Here is a 15702-nt window from a genome sequence, read left to right as displayed (position 1 = left end):
CGTCGCTATGGCAACTCAACTCTGTCTCCTATCCCAGCCTGGGCGGGACTGCGGGAAGGCCGCTGAAACGTTCCAGGGTCACTGCAATCCTCCAACCCTCAATGCTCCTCCCCCTATCCACACTGAGGTGACACACGCTGCTTCATCGTGGCTGCAGGAACTGAAGTGGGGATAGTCCCAACTCACCACCCCACCTAGTGGACACTTATGTTGTGTTGTCTGAAGTCTGTTGCATATCTGTCTGAGGTGTTTTTTTGCATAGCGAAGCTGCCCTCCCTATGGAGGGTAACTCTGAAATGTCTTTTTTTTTCGCTCCACCTGAACCAATCCTCATGCAACCCTCTTGTCTCTATTAAGGTAGCACGACTCGGGTTGCGAAACCACAGTCACCAATTCTTGTCATGTATCTTGCCCATGTATGTCTGACCTCTGAATTGTGTGTACTGAACCTCTAATTTCCCTCTGGGATTAATAAAGTATCTTTGATTGATTGATTGATTGATTGATTGATTGGCTGACTGATTGTTTGATTGATTGATTGACTGATTGGCTGACTGATTGATTGATTGATTGATTGATTGGCTGTCTGATTGATTGATTGATTGATTGATTGATTGATTGATTGATTGATTGATTGATTTAGACCAGTACAATAATAAAAACATCATAAAAGAAATGTTGCATTTAAAAAAAGACATTGTGCGGCCCATAAGGGCTTCTAACCCCTTCTAAGACTTTGGACACCCCAGCCACCTTTTTCTTTTGGGGGGTAAAAATGTTTTAAAATAACAATAAGAAAAACTTTTTTTAATAGCAACAACTGCACATCAGGAAGAAAAGTGAAATGTTGACCATTGGAAAAAAATTAAGAAAAAAAAAACATACAGCTTCCTTGTTTTCTGTGTATTTCTTTATAATTAAATGACATCAACACCTCATCTCTCGAGTTCGACAGTAATCAAGATTATTCTACATTACTTAGACAGAATTAAAGAAAACATAAAAACTGGGGTGTCCACGTCTTTTCTTGACTCTCATACTCCAAATATGGCAAACACAACTCTGAAACTTTGATTTTTTTTTTTATTCAGCACATGATTTATAGTTTTGAAGTCATCCGTACAGTAGCAGCTCCCACCGAGCCTCCATAAAAACCAGAAAGCAGACTAATGAGCTTTATGGGTGACTGCCAGTAAAGAAACCTTTTCATCACACTGTGATGATTTCCTGGAAAAGAAAATAGACTTAAAATATATTAAATATGTCAAAGGTTTTCAAATTTAAAGAAACATTCAGTGAATTGACAGACACACACTCACTCGTTTGAGTGAAATAATGAAATACAGCATGATAATAATAATAATAATAATAATAATAATAATAATAATATACTAAAAACATTATAAAATAAATGTAATTTTTCATTCAATTCTCATATTTTCAATTTCAAAATGCTCAACTGTTTTAATGATGTGAATGCAGAATTTGTGTGTGTGTGTGTGTGTGTGTGTGTGTGTGTGTGTGTGTGTGTGTGTGTGTGTGTGTGTGTGTGTGTGTGTGTGTGTGTGTGTGTGTGTGTGTGTGTGCGTGCGTGTGTGTGTGTGTGTGTGTGTGTTATCAATCATCAGAGAAACTTTGAAGTCAAGGAAACAGTTGCCTCATTTAAATGAAAAAAGATCTTTCTGTGAAAGAAATTTTGTTTCTGGAAACTGGACTAATTTTACACACACACACACACACACACACACACACACACACACACACACACACACACACACACACACACACAAACTATAGCGTCCCTCAATCATTCTGTTTATATGTGTGTAAAAGTATACATGGACAGTTACACAAAGACACACTATGCATGTGTGCTGTGTTTTAGATAAACAGAAGACTCAAATCTGAAATGTGACACCAACACACACAGACACACAGTCATTCATCATCAGCACAGCAGAGTCCAACAAACCAAATAAACTCTGTGAGACAGAACAGTTTGACCAGTCATTTGATCCTGAGGTAGTCAGTGGAATCCCAAATGATCTGATTTTGTTTGAATTTGTCGTAAATATAAATAACATATTATTCTGTAAGGTATGTGCTGGAATACACTTTTAACCCTTTTGACATATGATCTCTAGAAATCTGTTTAAAGTTAAAATGTGAATAAATGTGTTATTTGAAAACTGTTCCGACGCAGTTTTGAATCCTTTTAACTGATTTTGTTCATCACCAGACATTAGCTGAAAATCCACTGAAATTATTGATCTGCAGCTAACTGAACTGACCAGTATGGAAGAAATTCATTCTCACCAGAATGAAAAAAATGAAAATCATCAGTAAAAATTCAACTGCAGCATTACAGCAAAGGTTTTCACAGCTCTGTGTAAAGTTAAAGTCCCATTAGTCATCACACACTGATGAAAACCATCTACGCATTTGACTCCCCATGGGTGGGGGGGGGGGAGCGGTGAGCTGCAGCAGTGGCTGTGCTCCGTAACCATTTGGTGGTTTAGCCTCCCCAATCCAACCCCTTAAAGCTGAGTGTCAAGAAAGGAGGCATTGTTTGAGTCTTTGGTATGACCCGTCTGGTTTTGAACCCTGAACTCCCAGTCCCAGGGCGGACACTCTACCACTAGACCACTGAGCTGGTTAAGTGAGTATGGTATCTGAAGACAGTAGTTAGGTCTGTGTTTCCACAGCGAACTTTAGTCCACACAGATTTTTGATGACGAAGCTTACAAAGAAAACAAATTTCATTCTTGTTTCGTTCTTTTGGAGATATGATCGGTCACATCGCACACGGATGCTAAACATGACAATTTCCTTCAGCTCCCATTGCCTGCATCAGCCGCAGAAAGAAAATGGACTGGAAAACGATAAGCCTTTTCCATGGCACAGGGAAAAATATCAGATTGCAGTCGCGGAAGGCTGTTGTTGATTTAGCATCCAGGAGAGAGCAGTAGATGCTAACTGTTAGCATTAGCAACTTCATCACATGGCAGAACACTTTCAGGCTTGTGTTATTTGCAGAGATAAAACATCAATGTTCCATTTTTTACCCAAGAAACAAGAGCGAACAAAGGCAGCAGAATGGTCGTGTTGCTGTCAGCCAATCAGAGGCAAGATGTTAGAAAACCATGAATATTAATCTTCACCTGTATTTTGTCATTATTTTAACAAAAAATTTGTCTTTAAGTTCCATATATTGCTATCCACAAATAATTTGATCCAAGCCAAATTAATGGCTGCCCAACAAATATTAACAAATACTATTAAATCAGAGGTGGAAATATTTTTTTTTTCTTTTGCTAAAGCAGCAACAGCAAATTTGGAAAACAAGTTAGCTTAAACTATTTTTTCATTATTCTTAACATTCTAACATAATAAAGCTATATACTCAATATATTGTGGAGATAAAAAAAAGAAAACAAATAATAAAGAGGTTCTCTCTCATTTGTCTAAAAACCTCTGCCAACAAAATTGTTCGAACCAAAAGCATCCGGTTGTCGGTCTCAACACTCGTCCACGCCGTCCTGAGTTCTTCATTCATTTTGCACGCATGTATTTTACAACAGAACACCACTGGTGTGAGAGGTTCTCTTGCTTAATAATATCAGAGAAGGAGAAACAGCCAGCTGCTACCACTTCAGCTTTAGGACAAACTAGTCCCCAAAGTAAAAATACCATTTGAAGTCACGGACAACAAAAGATGTTTGGATGTAGAAAACGGAGACTGGTGTTTAGCACTATCTGGTTTCTTCTGGCAGTTCTGGAGGACGTAGCCTAAGGAATATACCTGAGGATCACCCGACAGGTGAGATTTCTGTGACCATGTTTGTGTTTCAAAGCTAGCTTGTTCTGTAAATTTGCTATTGCAGCTTTTATCTTGTACTGTGAGATAACTTTGAACCTACTTGTAGCTCTCCAGCTGACGTGCAGACGACACCGTGAGGAAGCTGTCAGTTCTCGAGTTGTAAGCTAGTGGACCAGGCAGCAGAAAACCAGGGAGGAACCTGCCAAAGGTGTAGCTGTCCTGCTCGAAGAACATCAGCATCCCGTCCATGGACTGGATGCACAAAGAATGGTGACCTGGTGGAGAAGTGGCACAGCAAAGCACAAGGTTTACACTGGGAATGCATCAGGAACCAAACTCCTTTGCAGAAAAATCCAGCTAATAAGAACAACTCATACTGAAAATGTGGTTTTACATGTTCTAAGTGGTTTGTTAGAGCTGCACAGGCAATGGATCTTGGAGCAGTTGTTCAGAGATGCTTTAAGTGAGTGGTGTCCAATTCTGGTCCTCTAAGGCCACCATCCTGCTTATTTAAGAGGTTTCCCTGCTTCAACACACCTGATTTTAATAAGTGGGGACTACCTTACTTCTGAAGAGCTTGATGGCTTGCTGAACAGGTCATTCAACCACTGAATCGGGAGGGTTGAGGAAGAGAAACAACGCCAGAGAGAATGAATTCTGATGCAATCTAAAGATCTAACGTACATCATCATGGCCACAGTTATTTCACTTCCACTTTATGTCGGTATTTCTTTTATTTAAACTCATCCACCATTCCAGATGACTTCCATGACCTGTTGTATTTCAGCCATGATCTCGTGTTGTGTTGAGGTGTGATCGCCCCTTTGGTGGAATCTGATATTTCCATTAACACCTACACAGACACACACACACACACACACACACCCCTGTGCTAAAGTGTGTGTGCACACAAGTGTGTGTTTAACAGGGGAAAAAAGGATGTAGGAAATATTAAGCCCTAACACGCAAAACACACTGTCACACACATGGTCGTAAAGAAGTGGAGCTATGTGACCAGAGAACTATAATTAGGCCTCAATGTGCTATTAAAACTCACACTGCCATCAGCTACAGGTCAGGAGGACAGCCACCTACAGCGCAAACACACACACACACACACACACACACACACACACACACGCACTTAACATCCATCATTGAGGTGTAAGGCAAAAAGGCTGCACACTTTCACACACCTATGTGTAACAGAGTGAGTGTGTGCCAGGGATGAGTATCCATTAACACACCTAGCTGTTGAGCCTGACACGCTGCAACTCAACAAGGAGATCAAACACGATGTTTCGTGGAGGAAAGAGGTGAATGTCTAAGAAGGTGTACATGATAACATAACGGTGGAGTTTAAATTCAGGCAAAAACGTGTTTCTGTGTGCGTGTGCGAAAAATGCTGTTCAAAATGCGTCATTAGTGGATATTTTGGTGACTGTTCAAGACTGTCGTTGTGTCCTTAAAAGCATCCCCTATTATTTCAAGTAATGATAAAGTTATGAATGATGTTTCACTTTCTACACAACCCCATTTGTCCTCTGAGCTACTGATTAGAGCGGTTAAAGAGGAGTACACACAGACAAACAGGCAGGTAGTAGTTTAAAAAAACCTTTATTGATAAATAAAATACTGTTATAACGTAAGGAATCTCAATAACGTAACACCCCCCTCCCCCCACGCAGTTTTTCCTGAAGACTATTATTTAAGAATTATTAGATTAACCGATCACGAGATTGTGCAGTCTGCCATTAAAAGTGGATAGAACGTTTTTTACTACTTTTGACAAACTCATACTGTGTCCTGTTTGCAACAGAATCAGCCCTCTAATCAATACTTTAAAATGTTTAGATGTCATAAAATGTTTTACCTGCTATGCTAAAAGCAGAGAATATGACTCATAAAATAGCAGAGCACCGAAAAATACATCTGGGACACAGTAAAGTTTCAATGCAGGAACGTGAAAAGTGTTTGTATAAAACCCGGGATTTCTCTCTTTTTTTTTAATTATATATATATATATATATATATATATATATATATATATATATATATATATATATATAGTTGTTTATTTATTTATATACATTCAACTGTGACAACATAAGTTTTCAGGACGCACATGCATAGTTATCATGGTAATAGTACGTGTATATCTCATAGCCGTCGCAATGCGCGCTCCCGTGGCAGGGGATGCAAATTTCGGCAGGCAGGCTGTTCTCGGCATAACACCGGCAGCTACTTCGGAGAAAATTTCAATGTAAGTCAACTGATATAAAATGTTTTTTTTTAATCCAAAGAAGTTATCTATGGTTGGTTAGCTGCTTAGTAGTTGCAGCTTCAGTGGCTAGCGGGTAGTAACTCGCTTACATATATAATTTAACCAATATATTCACAATTTTAAAAGTAAAAGGCTTGTTATATATTTATATTGAAACTTCTAACGCTAACATAGGTGATTATGAAGTGCCATTTATGCATGAAAAGGGCACCGGTCTGTGCCATTAAGGCAAGTGCACATGTAAATCCTTCTAAAGCCCATGCTCTGGTGCAACATGTTAAACAGTCCAGCCTGAGAGCGCGCGCACACACACACACACACACACACACACACACACACACACACACACACACAGACACACACACACACACACATGCATGTGAATGTTAAAAGACACGTGGGCAAACATTCACCCTTTTAAACAGTCTTTGGTCCACAAGCCTACATAGACGGACACACACGCACACTACAGCTCACACAGAACAGAGGAAACAGGCCTATATTAGTGTGATTATGAAAAAATGTTGTACAAGGAGCCAACAAAGCACAGAGGCTGGAGTGGGCAGCGCTTCACCTCAGTGTGTGACAACGTGAAAGTGTGTGTGTGTGTGTGTGCGTGCATGCGTGTGTGTGTGTGTGTGTGTGGCCTGAAAGTGACCCAAACCCAGAGGCAGATGGGCTATTAGAGCAGTGTTAGTACAGAGCTGCTATTAGTGCCTACAGCACAGCTAAATGGCTCCTACAGACCACCGGACACACTCACGTGTAGGAACAGACACGTCTTGTAAAAACCTTCCCACGTGCACACACACTCTCTCCATGGTCGATCTGAGTGCAAAATTTGAACAAGCTGTCACACAGCTTACGTTTATGGACGGTCCTTAGTCTATTAAAAACACATCCAGCGACATACTGATGCTACAACATCCTTCATATGACTTTTCTCCAGTCCTTTCTTTTTTCTCGATACAAGCTTTATCATTCCAAGTTTGACATCTTCTAAACTGACAGAATAAATATGAGGCATCAAACTATACAAACATAAAGATAAATCACTACATGAAACAAAAAAGTGGAGCTTTTAACATATTTTTAGTGAAGCGGCTCCTAATTAAGGCAGGATTTCTACCAGTTATATACTTTCCCCCTACATCTATGAGCACCTTGCCGAAAAGTGTGAGAAGGGGAATCCCCTCTTTGAAAAATGAATACAACTTCCCATTCATTCATGCCTTTTGAATGCTATTCCAGAGCTTCTATTGCCACCTAGTGGAGACACACTGAACAACAGGAAGGTACAGGATGATTTCATTTATGAAGAGCAGCTTGCACCTTGTCTGTGCATGTGTCTTATCACCATGAGTGAGTTTAGATTATTTTCAGGATTGCTTATAGGAAATGAGAATAAAAAAAGCCTGTTGGTCAAGGTTGTGCTTCGAGGTTGAGCCTAAATTTAATTCTAGGTTACGGTTAAAGTAATTTACTTCAGGGAAAGAGTCGGGAATCTGGGCTCTTGGTCCAAACTGGCATGTACGTTTGTACAAACACGTGAGTTTGTGTGAGAGCTCGTTTGACATCTCCAGGACTCGTTCCACAGTTTGGTAATAACAAAAAACACGCAGAGACAAAGTCACATTCATGGCTCTGTGGCATGGATGAACGTGCATCGGGTATAAACTGAAGTATTGGCTTTAATGAGTCCAGACTGTTCTATCAATCAATCAAACACACACACGCACACACACACACACACACACACACACACACACACACACACACGCACACACACAGCCATCTAAACATGGAGTCAATGCCGGGCTCATCTTGCCAGGCCACAGTGTCTGGCGAGTGCATTATTCACACACACCTTGACAATAAAGCCTTTATTTTTAAAAGGACACTTTCTGTACTTTAAAGGGGTTTTCCCGCGTGTGTGTGTGTGTGTTTTCCTTGGATAGTAACTGCCAGAGGGCTTTCCCCTACTTGATTTTTCCAAACGTCCAGTTGACTCAAAAAAAAAGGCAGCAACATGATCCGTCTTTTTTTTCCCTTTTGCTCCTTAAACAGAACTTTACAGTTAGATGCTTTTTTGGCCTGTTGCTGCCATCGTCTTTTCTGCAAAGGCACACGTGCACAAATTTGCACTTTGAATACACACATATTACACTTGTATAGATTTGTGAGGATCTTCTCTGGCAAAATGTATGCCAAGGTCCTAATCGACAGAAGAAATTGTCGACCCAAAGCTCTGAGGCTAAGTGAAGTCTAACACTTAAAACTCATTTACAAAATTTGAACGTATCAGAACTGATCAAAGTCAGGAAGAAGAAGAAATGACCCTTTGTATGGCCCCTCTCATGATAAAAATCACTAAATCAAACAAATCAGCTGTGTTCGTGATCTAAAACATGCAGGAAACCTGCTGGAAGCGGACTCCAGCGCTGGCATGTCAGCTCCACTTTATTAAGGCCCTGTCCACACGTAGCCGGGGATCTGCCAAAAAATAGATATTTTTTTACGTCATCCACACGAAAACGGAGTTTTTTCACACGAAAACGGATCTTTTTAAAAACTCCGGCCAAAGTGAAGATCTGCGTTTTCTCCGTTTTGGGTGTCTGCGTGTGGACGGACAAAACCGGAGTTTTAAGGTCCGCAACGTCACTTTCCGCGACAAAAAAATGCTGACATCACGTGTGCGACCTGTGTTTACACTAGCCGACATCATGGATGCCCTAAGAGCTGCGCTCGCTTTATCAATTGTCCAAGCGCCTTTTGCTTGTTTGTTTTTGCAAGCGGAATTACTGCTCCTTGCGGAAGACCACAGACGAAGGACGAGGTTAAGAACGGGGGAAGTACTGCCGCCTACAGGTCTGGCATGTCCTTAACAACGTATTTATCCGGGTACGTGCGGACAGAGTTTTTTTAAAACGAGGTGGTGTGGATGCAAGTTTTTGGAGGGGCGGATATTCGTTTTTAAAAAACCCCGGCTACGTGTGAACTAGGCCTAAGACTAAAGTGTGACCTAACAGATAGCGGCCAGCCAGTTTTGAAGTTGAAAGTTGTGGTACTCTGGACACAGAGGGTGTTGGGGATCGGAGTGACTTATCATTAACCCTATAAAGGGTCATTTCAGCACATTGTGGAGCAAGAAAATAGTTAAAAATATGAAAAAGTTGCATAGTATCCCTTTAACGATTACAAATCTAGAAATAAAAGACCAGAAATAAATGCTGACATTTTTGCAACATATGATTACCTGTGACCCCTCCAAATGTGCCATACGTCATGTTGCAAGCAGTTCTCTGCAGGTTGTGCTCATAAATCAACTTCAGCTGGTACTGATCTCCATGATCCACATTCCCTGCAGTTCCTGCATTCAACAGCAACAAGTTCTAAAAGATCTCACTAGATATAAATCATGATGTAAGTGAGAGACAATCATTTGTTTTATGAAGGTTTGAGGACTTGATGTGGTTTTTACCAAAAACAGCGTAGACCGACAGCTTCCTGGGGTGAAGAACAGCCAGGTGGAGAAACTCTGAACACCTGAGAACACAGAATACGTTTGACACAGAACATCCGTAGAGTCAACCACGTAACCGCGGTCTCCAACATGGACCTGTGGGTCGGCAGCTGGAAAACTTTTTCCTCAAATATTCCAAAAAAGGAGAAGCTTCCTGCTGGTGTGGTTGGATCCATGTTCTCAGCCTCAGGGTGGAATCCTGATTTATTTTAGCTCACAATTGAAAAATAATGACTGCAACAGCTGCTCCATATGTTGGTTATGGTTGGATGTAAGGTGACGTTCCATGATGAGCCAAGGTTTATTTTAACGTATTTATTTCGCCACCAAAACCACAACGAACAGGAAAAATAAACTTAGACCTTTGAATTGTGTATTTTCAAGAAGTAACTTGCTTGGATGGCAGTAGAAACATTTCCTATTCTATCCTTTAATAGACGTTTTGACACCAAAGAACATCATGTGTAAAAATGAGTTGTTATAATTAAATAAATGAAAATAGTGATTTGACAATTCAGTGGTTGGATGCAGAATGTTGCCTTTAGTTGATTCATATTTAGTTCATCTTAATGGTTTTATTTGCCTAGACACCACTAAAAGGAAATTATTCAATCCCAACAAAAGCGAACAAACAGCAAAGATCAGTCAAACGCACTGAAAAACTTACTAGGTTTTGTACATTTTTTATTTTTTGCTTTCTGTTTATCGATGAATGTAAGGTGTTTAACCTAGAGAGCGTATGGAACAGCTCAACATGGCTTGCTGTTCATCATGAGAAAACAAGACAGGAAGCTACCTTCTTATTAAGTTTGGGGTTTCATTCTAGCTCTGTAAATCAGCCAAATACAGAGTCTATCTAAGTACAGACACTCAAAATAACAATATGTACAGCTGTGCACACTGCCCACCTATGGAGGTGCTACAAGCAAAGCAGCATGAGGAAACTCACTGTTGCATATAATGATGGGTTAAGGACCATGCTTAGATTGCCAAGGTGCAGTGCAAGCACAATGTTTGTTAGTGTGGGTAGGGCTGGGCGATATGGCCTCAAATCTATATGGCGATATAATCTGAAGCATGTGTGGTAACGATATATATTGCGATATATTTTTCCTATGTTTATATATGTCAAAATGACATGCTTTTAAATTTCCTCATGTGGCAAATATATGCCACATGAGGCATATAGGCCTCCTCCTCCTCCCACTCCATGCTTGTTGTCCTAATGTCAGCAGGCCCTGTCCACACGTAGCCGGGGATCTGCCAAAACGTAGATATTTTTCTACGTTTTGGCCTGTCATCCACACGAAAACGGAGTTTTTTTTCACATAAAAACGGATCTTTTTAAAAACTCCGGCCAAAGTGAAGATCTGCGTTTTCTTCGTTTTGGGTGTCTGCGTGTGGACAGACAAAACCGGAGTTTTAAGATCCGCAACGTCACTTTCCGCGACAAAAAAATGCTGACATCACGTGTGCGACCTGTGTTTACACTAGCCGACAGCATGGATGCCCTCAGAGCTGTGCTCGCTTTATCAATTGTCCAAGCGCCTTTTGCTTGTTTGTTTCTGCAAGCGGAATTACTGCTCCTTGCGGAAGACCACAGACGAAGGACGAGGTTAAGAACGGGGGAAGTACTGCCACCTACAGATCTGGCATGTCCTTAACAACGTATTTATCCGGGTACGTGTGGACAGTTTTTTTTTTAAACGAGGTGGTGTGGATGCAAGTTTTTGGAGGAGCGGATATTTGTTTTTTTTTTTTTTTAAAAACGGCTACGTGTGGACTAGGCCTTAGTGACCTCATGTGTTATCGCAATATTGCGGTATTGCGATATAGCCAAAAACTCTATCATTACCCAATTTTATATCGTTTCTACCTTATATCGTTTATATTGCCCACCCCTAAGTGTGGGTGTACCTACAAGCCCTGCAGTGAGACGGAATCTCATGTACAGTTGTATGTGTAGATTAAGGGACTCTAAGAACAGTATAATCCAGTCCTTGACAAACCCTACACACAGTTCTGTCATGTTTTATTCTAACATTTTCATTTATTGGCGTTTTTACCTTTATGTGAGCCTAAAGTAGCTTGCATGTATTTTACCTATTCTAAATATCTATTTTTTTACTATCTGTTATAGACCTTCTTGTGTCTTTAATAAAGTGATTGATTGATTGATTGATTGATTGATTGATTGATTGATTGATTGATTACCCTTAGTACAGCTTAAAAGCTTAATAAATGATGGCTTAATAAAATCACAACCAGCTACTTCGTTACGACTCAGTTTTAGCTTGTGCATTGGTTGTAGTAAGTTTTCCAGCGATCATTTTTAAGACGTTTGAGTGTTTTGCATCTAAATAGACTTTTTTTTTAAATAAGGAGTTTTTACTGTGAAAAGCTTTAAAAACAGATAACGTGACACTCTAAAGCACACAAATGTATCTCAGATTTGTGCCAAATACTTACGAGACAAACCTGCCCACTTCAACCTGGATGATGGCGTTTTGAAGCTGGACTTCAAGGAGCTGCGCATCAGCTGGGCTGCCTTCAGTGCATTTGTTGGCATGCGGGGAGAAGATTCGCAGCATCCCCATGTAACTGCCTACGATGATCTTGTCTGTAAAATGTTTAAACCCACAAACGCTTTGAATAGGGTGCACATACAGGAGACATTCAAGTTAATACCCACTGTTAGATTTTCATTAATTGCAGGTCTTGTATTCATATATTTCAGACTATGAGGACGTAGATTCCCAACTGTAAATTACTGGAATAATTTACTAGGTTTTGTCTGTAAATACAAAGTATGTATTATAATTTATAAAGACAAAGGGGTATAGTTTAGGTCTTGTCATCTACTGTATATTTAGCACAAAAAGTAAGATTATTTGTTTTGTTTAAACTTTTTTATTGTATTCTTTTAGGCCCCACAGCTCATATTCTAGTCAAACCAAACATCTGTGGAAGGAGCAACACTGTCAAACACCGGTTGGATTAGGTTTCCACCCAAACACTGTTGCTAATTCTTCTGCAACATTCTCTTGCTGTTTAAGTGCTAATTCTTCTGCAACATTCTCTTGCTGTTTAAGTGCAGCCAGGTGTGTTCCAGTCACAGGTGTGGGGCTCTGCCCCTGATTAGCAGCATTTGGACAGCTTGAGCATGCCCAGGGATACTTGTTATGACTGATTAAACACACATTCCTCTACTTACTAAGTTTATGGGTTACGGTTAGGGTTGAGTTAGTCAGCGTGAAGAGAAGTTACTCACTAACCATGTCCTGTCCCACTGTTGTCCACGTCTCCAACACATAAACACCCCTGGTCAAACTCTTCACCCTCGCCAAGAGTTGCTGACCACCAGTCACAGGCTTTGAACAGAGACATGGTGTCCTGAACTGGACAGAGACAAAGAAGAAAATGAGACATAATAATAACAACAACTATAATAATAATAATAATAATAATAATAATAATAATAATAATAATAATAATAATAAAGAGACATTCATAAAATGTCAACGTTTTTTTTTTTTTGTTATTTAAGAAAAAACATTTTTTTGTATCTTCATCCCAAACTGTAAAACTACGACAAATATTGTGATATTTCAATGGTATTCTCTCACGCCCTGTTTTTATAAATATGAATAAAGGTGAAATAATTGCAATCATTTCCTGCTATTTTGATATATCACCTTGCCATTTGGCCAGTTAGTTTTAGTGATTTGTGAATCAAGCTTAGGACTGCAGCCAAGTCCGGGGGGAGCAGCTAGTCACATGCTTGTTTGAGAAGCAGAATAAAGGAGGAGGTAGGTGGGGGCAAGCAGCTTTTCTACTTGGTAAGTGCTGAGCAGGTGGAACAGGCAGTTAATCCCGACACTGAACCTCTCCTAACCTCATACACATACAGTGTGAGACAACAGTGTAGCAATCAAGCAAAGAAATGATCATTTCAATGTTCTAGGGCTTCTTTTATTTTTAGCAAGAATGAAGTTTTTCCAAAATTGATGGTAGGTGAGCGCCATCTTCATAATAAACACATTTAAATATCAAATGAGGGAATAATATGGTTAAGATGGTGTTCAAAAGTGAAGACCATGTCATTTGTATGATTGTTATTATGTTGTTACTGTGTGGTGTTGGTGAAAATGGAAAAAAGCTCAATTTTGTATCTATTAGTAAAGAGGATGCTCCTTTAGTCAAAAGCATAGTGGAAACTACACTTTGTGGCTTCAGTAGCAAAACATGACGAAACTACTGATGCTTCATTTTTCATTAGTTTAGAATTTTCGGTAATCACCCTTCTCCTGTTCCTCCAAGTCAAGCACTTTTAAACCATTGGTGACTCTCGAGCAGCCTGCACGGATACATTCAAATCAAGCAGGCAGATTTAACTTTAGCTTAGCCGCGGCTAATTAGCTTCCACTCCAAGTAGTTGCCTGGGCACTAGCTAGTAGGTCAGGGAGCTGCCGCTAAAGTCTCCGAGTTTTTCATTTATGGCAAAAACCTCCTGAGGTTTTCTTACCTTCACAAAAGCCAGTGTTCGTTCCTCACTCCTCGGTCACACAAACATTACATTCCTCACCATCTTGCTGAGAACCATCGTCCTGTTGTCATGGTACTGACGCTTAACGGGAAAGCTGCGCGTTAGTGCGCATGAACGAAAATGAACTGTTTCATGGGAAACTGAGTTTTCCCTCATTCTAATTTCCACAGCTTCTTTTTAGTTATTTTAAATGTATTTATTTGTTAACTATTAATATATTTTTTATTCTACCAATAATTTCATTCCACTTATTTTATTCGAAAAACAATGTGATCATTTGTGCCAGGATACATTAGTGAAATTACAAAATATGCCATATCACCTTGATTTATGCTGTAAAATATATATGTTTGTTTATATTTTACAAAATTTGTCAAAAATTAGGAAAAATTGTATAATTTTATAGGAATAAAAATTCAGACCTAAAGTGTCATAGATGGGCTATGGATGGTTTTATTCTTTTTGGAAAATAAACACATACCATAACTACATAAATAACAGAAATTAATACATTTTCCAACTGAGTTTCCCACCCAATAAGACAAAGGCTGTGATTTTTAACTCATTATCTAAAATGTATCCTGGTGTATTTATTTTAAGAGCAGACAAGGAGCATTGTTTACAAGTTTGGCTGTTTTTATTATTGCATTATCTTTCCTTTTATGTTTTGTGCCTTTAGAAGTCCCTTGCAAGGCCTGAGCTTAGAAAATATTACAGAAACAATACTGAAAGGTTCATCTACTGGCTGATGGCCATCAATAGGCTTATTTAGCTTGTTTAATTTTAAATTTGATTGTTTTGCCAAAGTTACCAGACAATCTTTTTCAGGATTTTTTTTTTTACTCTTGACAACATGACGGGTTGTGCTTAATCTAATAATTAGTAAAATCATTTTTAAAAATGGTGTTTATCAGCTGACCTGGGACTGTGTGTATCATACATCTTCACATATTTTTACAATAAACTAAAAATACCATCAATTTGGAGTATTGCAGTGTAACATTATCTGTATGTAAAAAGATTCATGTTGATGACCATTCAAATAAGATTCACAAAGACTCTTTGGGGGTCTAAACTCCATCCTGTGATGCACTGGCAGCCTCACAAAATGAATTTTTATTGCCATTTTTTCCTCACACCGTCAAAATAAGTCACCCGCTTATAAAAATAAAACAAACCAGTCAAAACTTCTGAAATATCTTGAATGCAGAAAAACAATATACATCTCCATGTATAGTATGATGTTATCGTTGGTGTGTACACTTGTACTCATGTCTTTGACGTAAACTCTACAATAAGAAAAGGCAACATGCAGGTGATAGCAGCACATTTAAAACACACACACACACACACACACTAAAAATACTTTTAAACACAAGATGATGACACAAACAGGTGGAGAAATTCTACCTTTGGAGCTCCAGAAAAATCTGAATAATTTAGAGGTGGATCTGAACTTTTACCACAGATTTTAAATCACTTTTAACAAGTTTTACTGGGATGTAATGAACCACGTGCAGCAGCATATT

The 15702-nt window shown here is 39.3% G+C and overlaps 1 protein-coding gene across 5 annotated transcripts in view; it reads right to left on the bottom strand.

Moving 5' to 3' along the window:
* The window catches only part of bbs9 (Bardet-Biedl syndrome 9), a 186496-nt gene extending 172217 nt beyond the window's left edge, over nt 1-14279 (bottom strand). For 4 of the 5 annotated variants that reach the window (XM_015949922.3, XM_070551029.1, XM_015949923.3 and 1 more), the window contains exons 1-6: nt 14153-14279; nt 12903-13025; nt 12097-12247; nt 9586-9650; nt 9361-9474; nt 3921-4095 (exon numbers count right to left, since the gene is read on the bottom strand). In XM_015949922.3, coding sequence (XP_015805408.3) covers nt 3921-4095; nt 9361-9474; nt 9586-9650; nt 12097-12247; nt 12903-13014 — 617 coding nt within the window. In that variant the 5' untranslated portion in view covers nt 13015-13025; nt 14153-14279. Of the gene's footprint in view, nt 1-3920; nt 4096-9360; nt 9475-9585; nt 9651-12096; nt 12248-12898; nt 13026-14152 lie in introns of those variants that run through there. The other variant, XM_070551030.1, reaches the window with a different exon arrangement.
* Between the last annotated feature and the right edge of the window lie 1423 nt (nt 14280-15702).

Source organism: Nothobranchius furzeri, chromosome 5, assembly GCF_043380555.1.
Source record: "Nothobranchius furzeri strain GRZ-AD chromosome 5, NfurGRZ-RIMD1, whole genome shotgun sequence".
NCBI classification, from domain to species: Eukaryota; Metazoa; Chordata; class Actinopteri; order Cyprinodontiformes; family Nothobranchiidae; genus Nothobranchius; species Nothobranchius furzeri.
The sequence above is the reverse complement of the archived record's forward strand: the minus strand, read 5'-3'. Positions and strand labels throughout refer to the sequence as shown.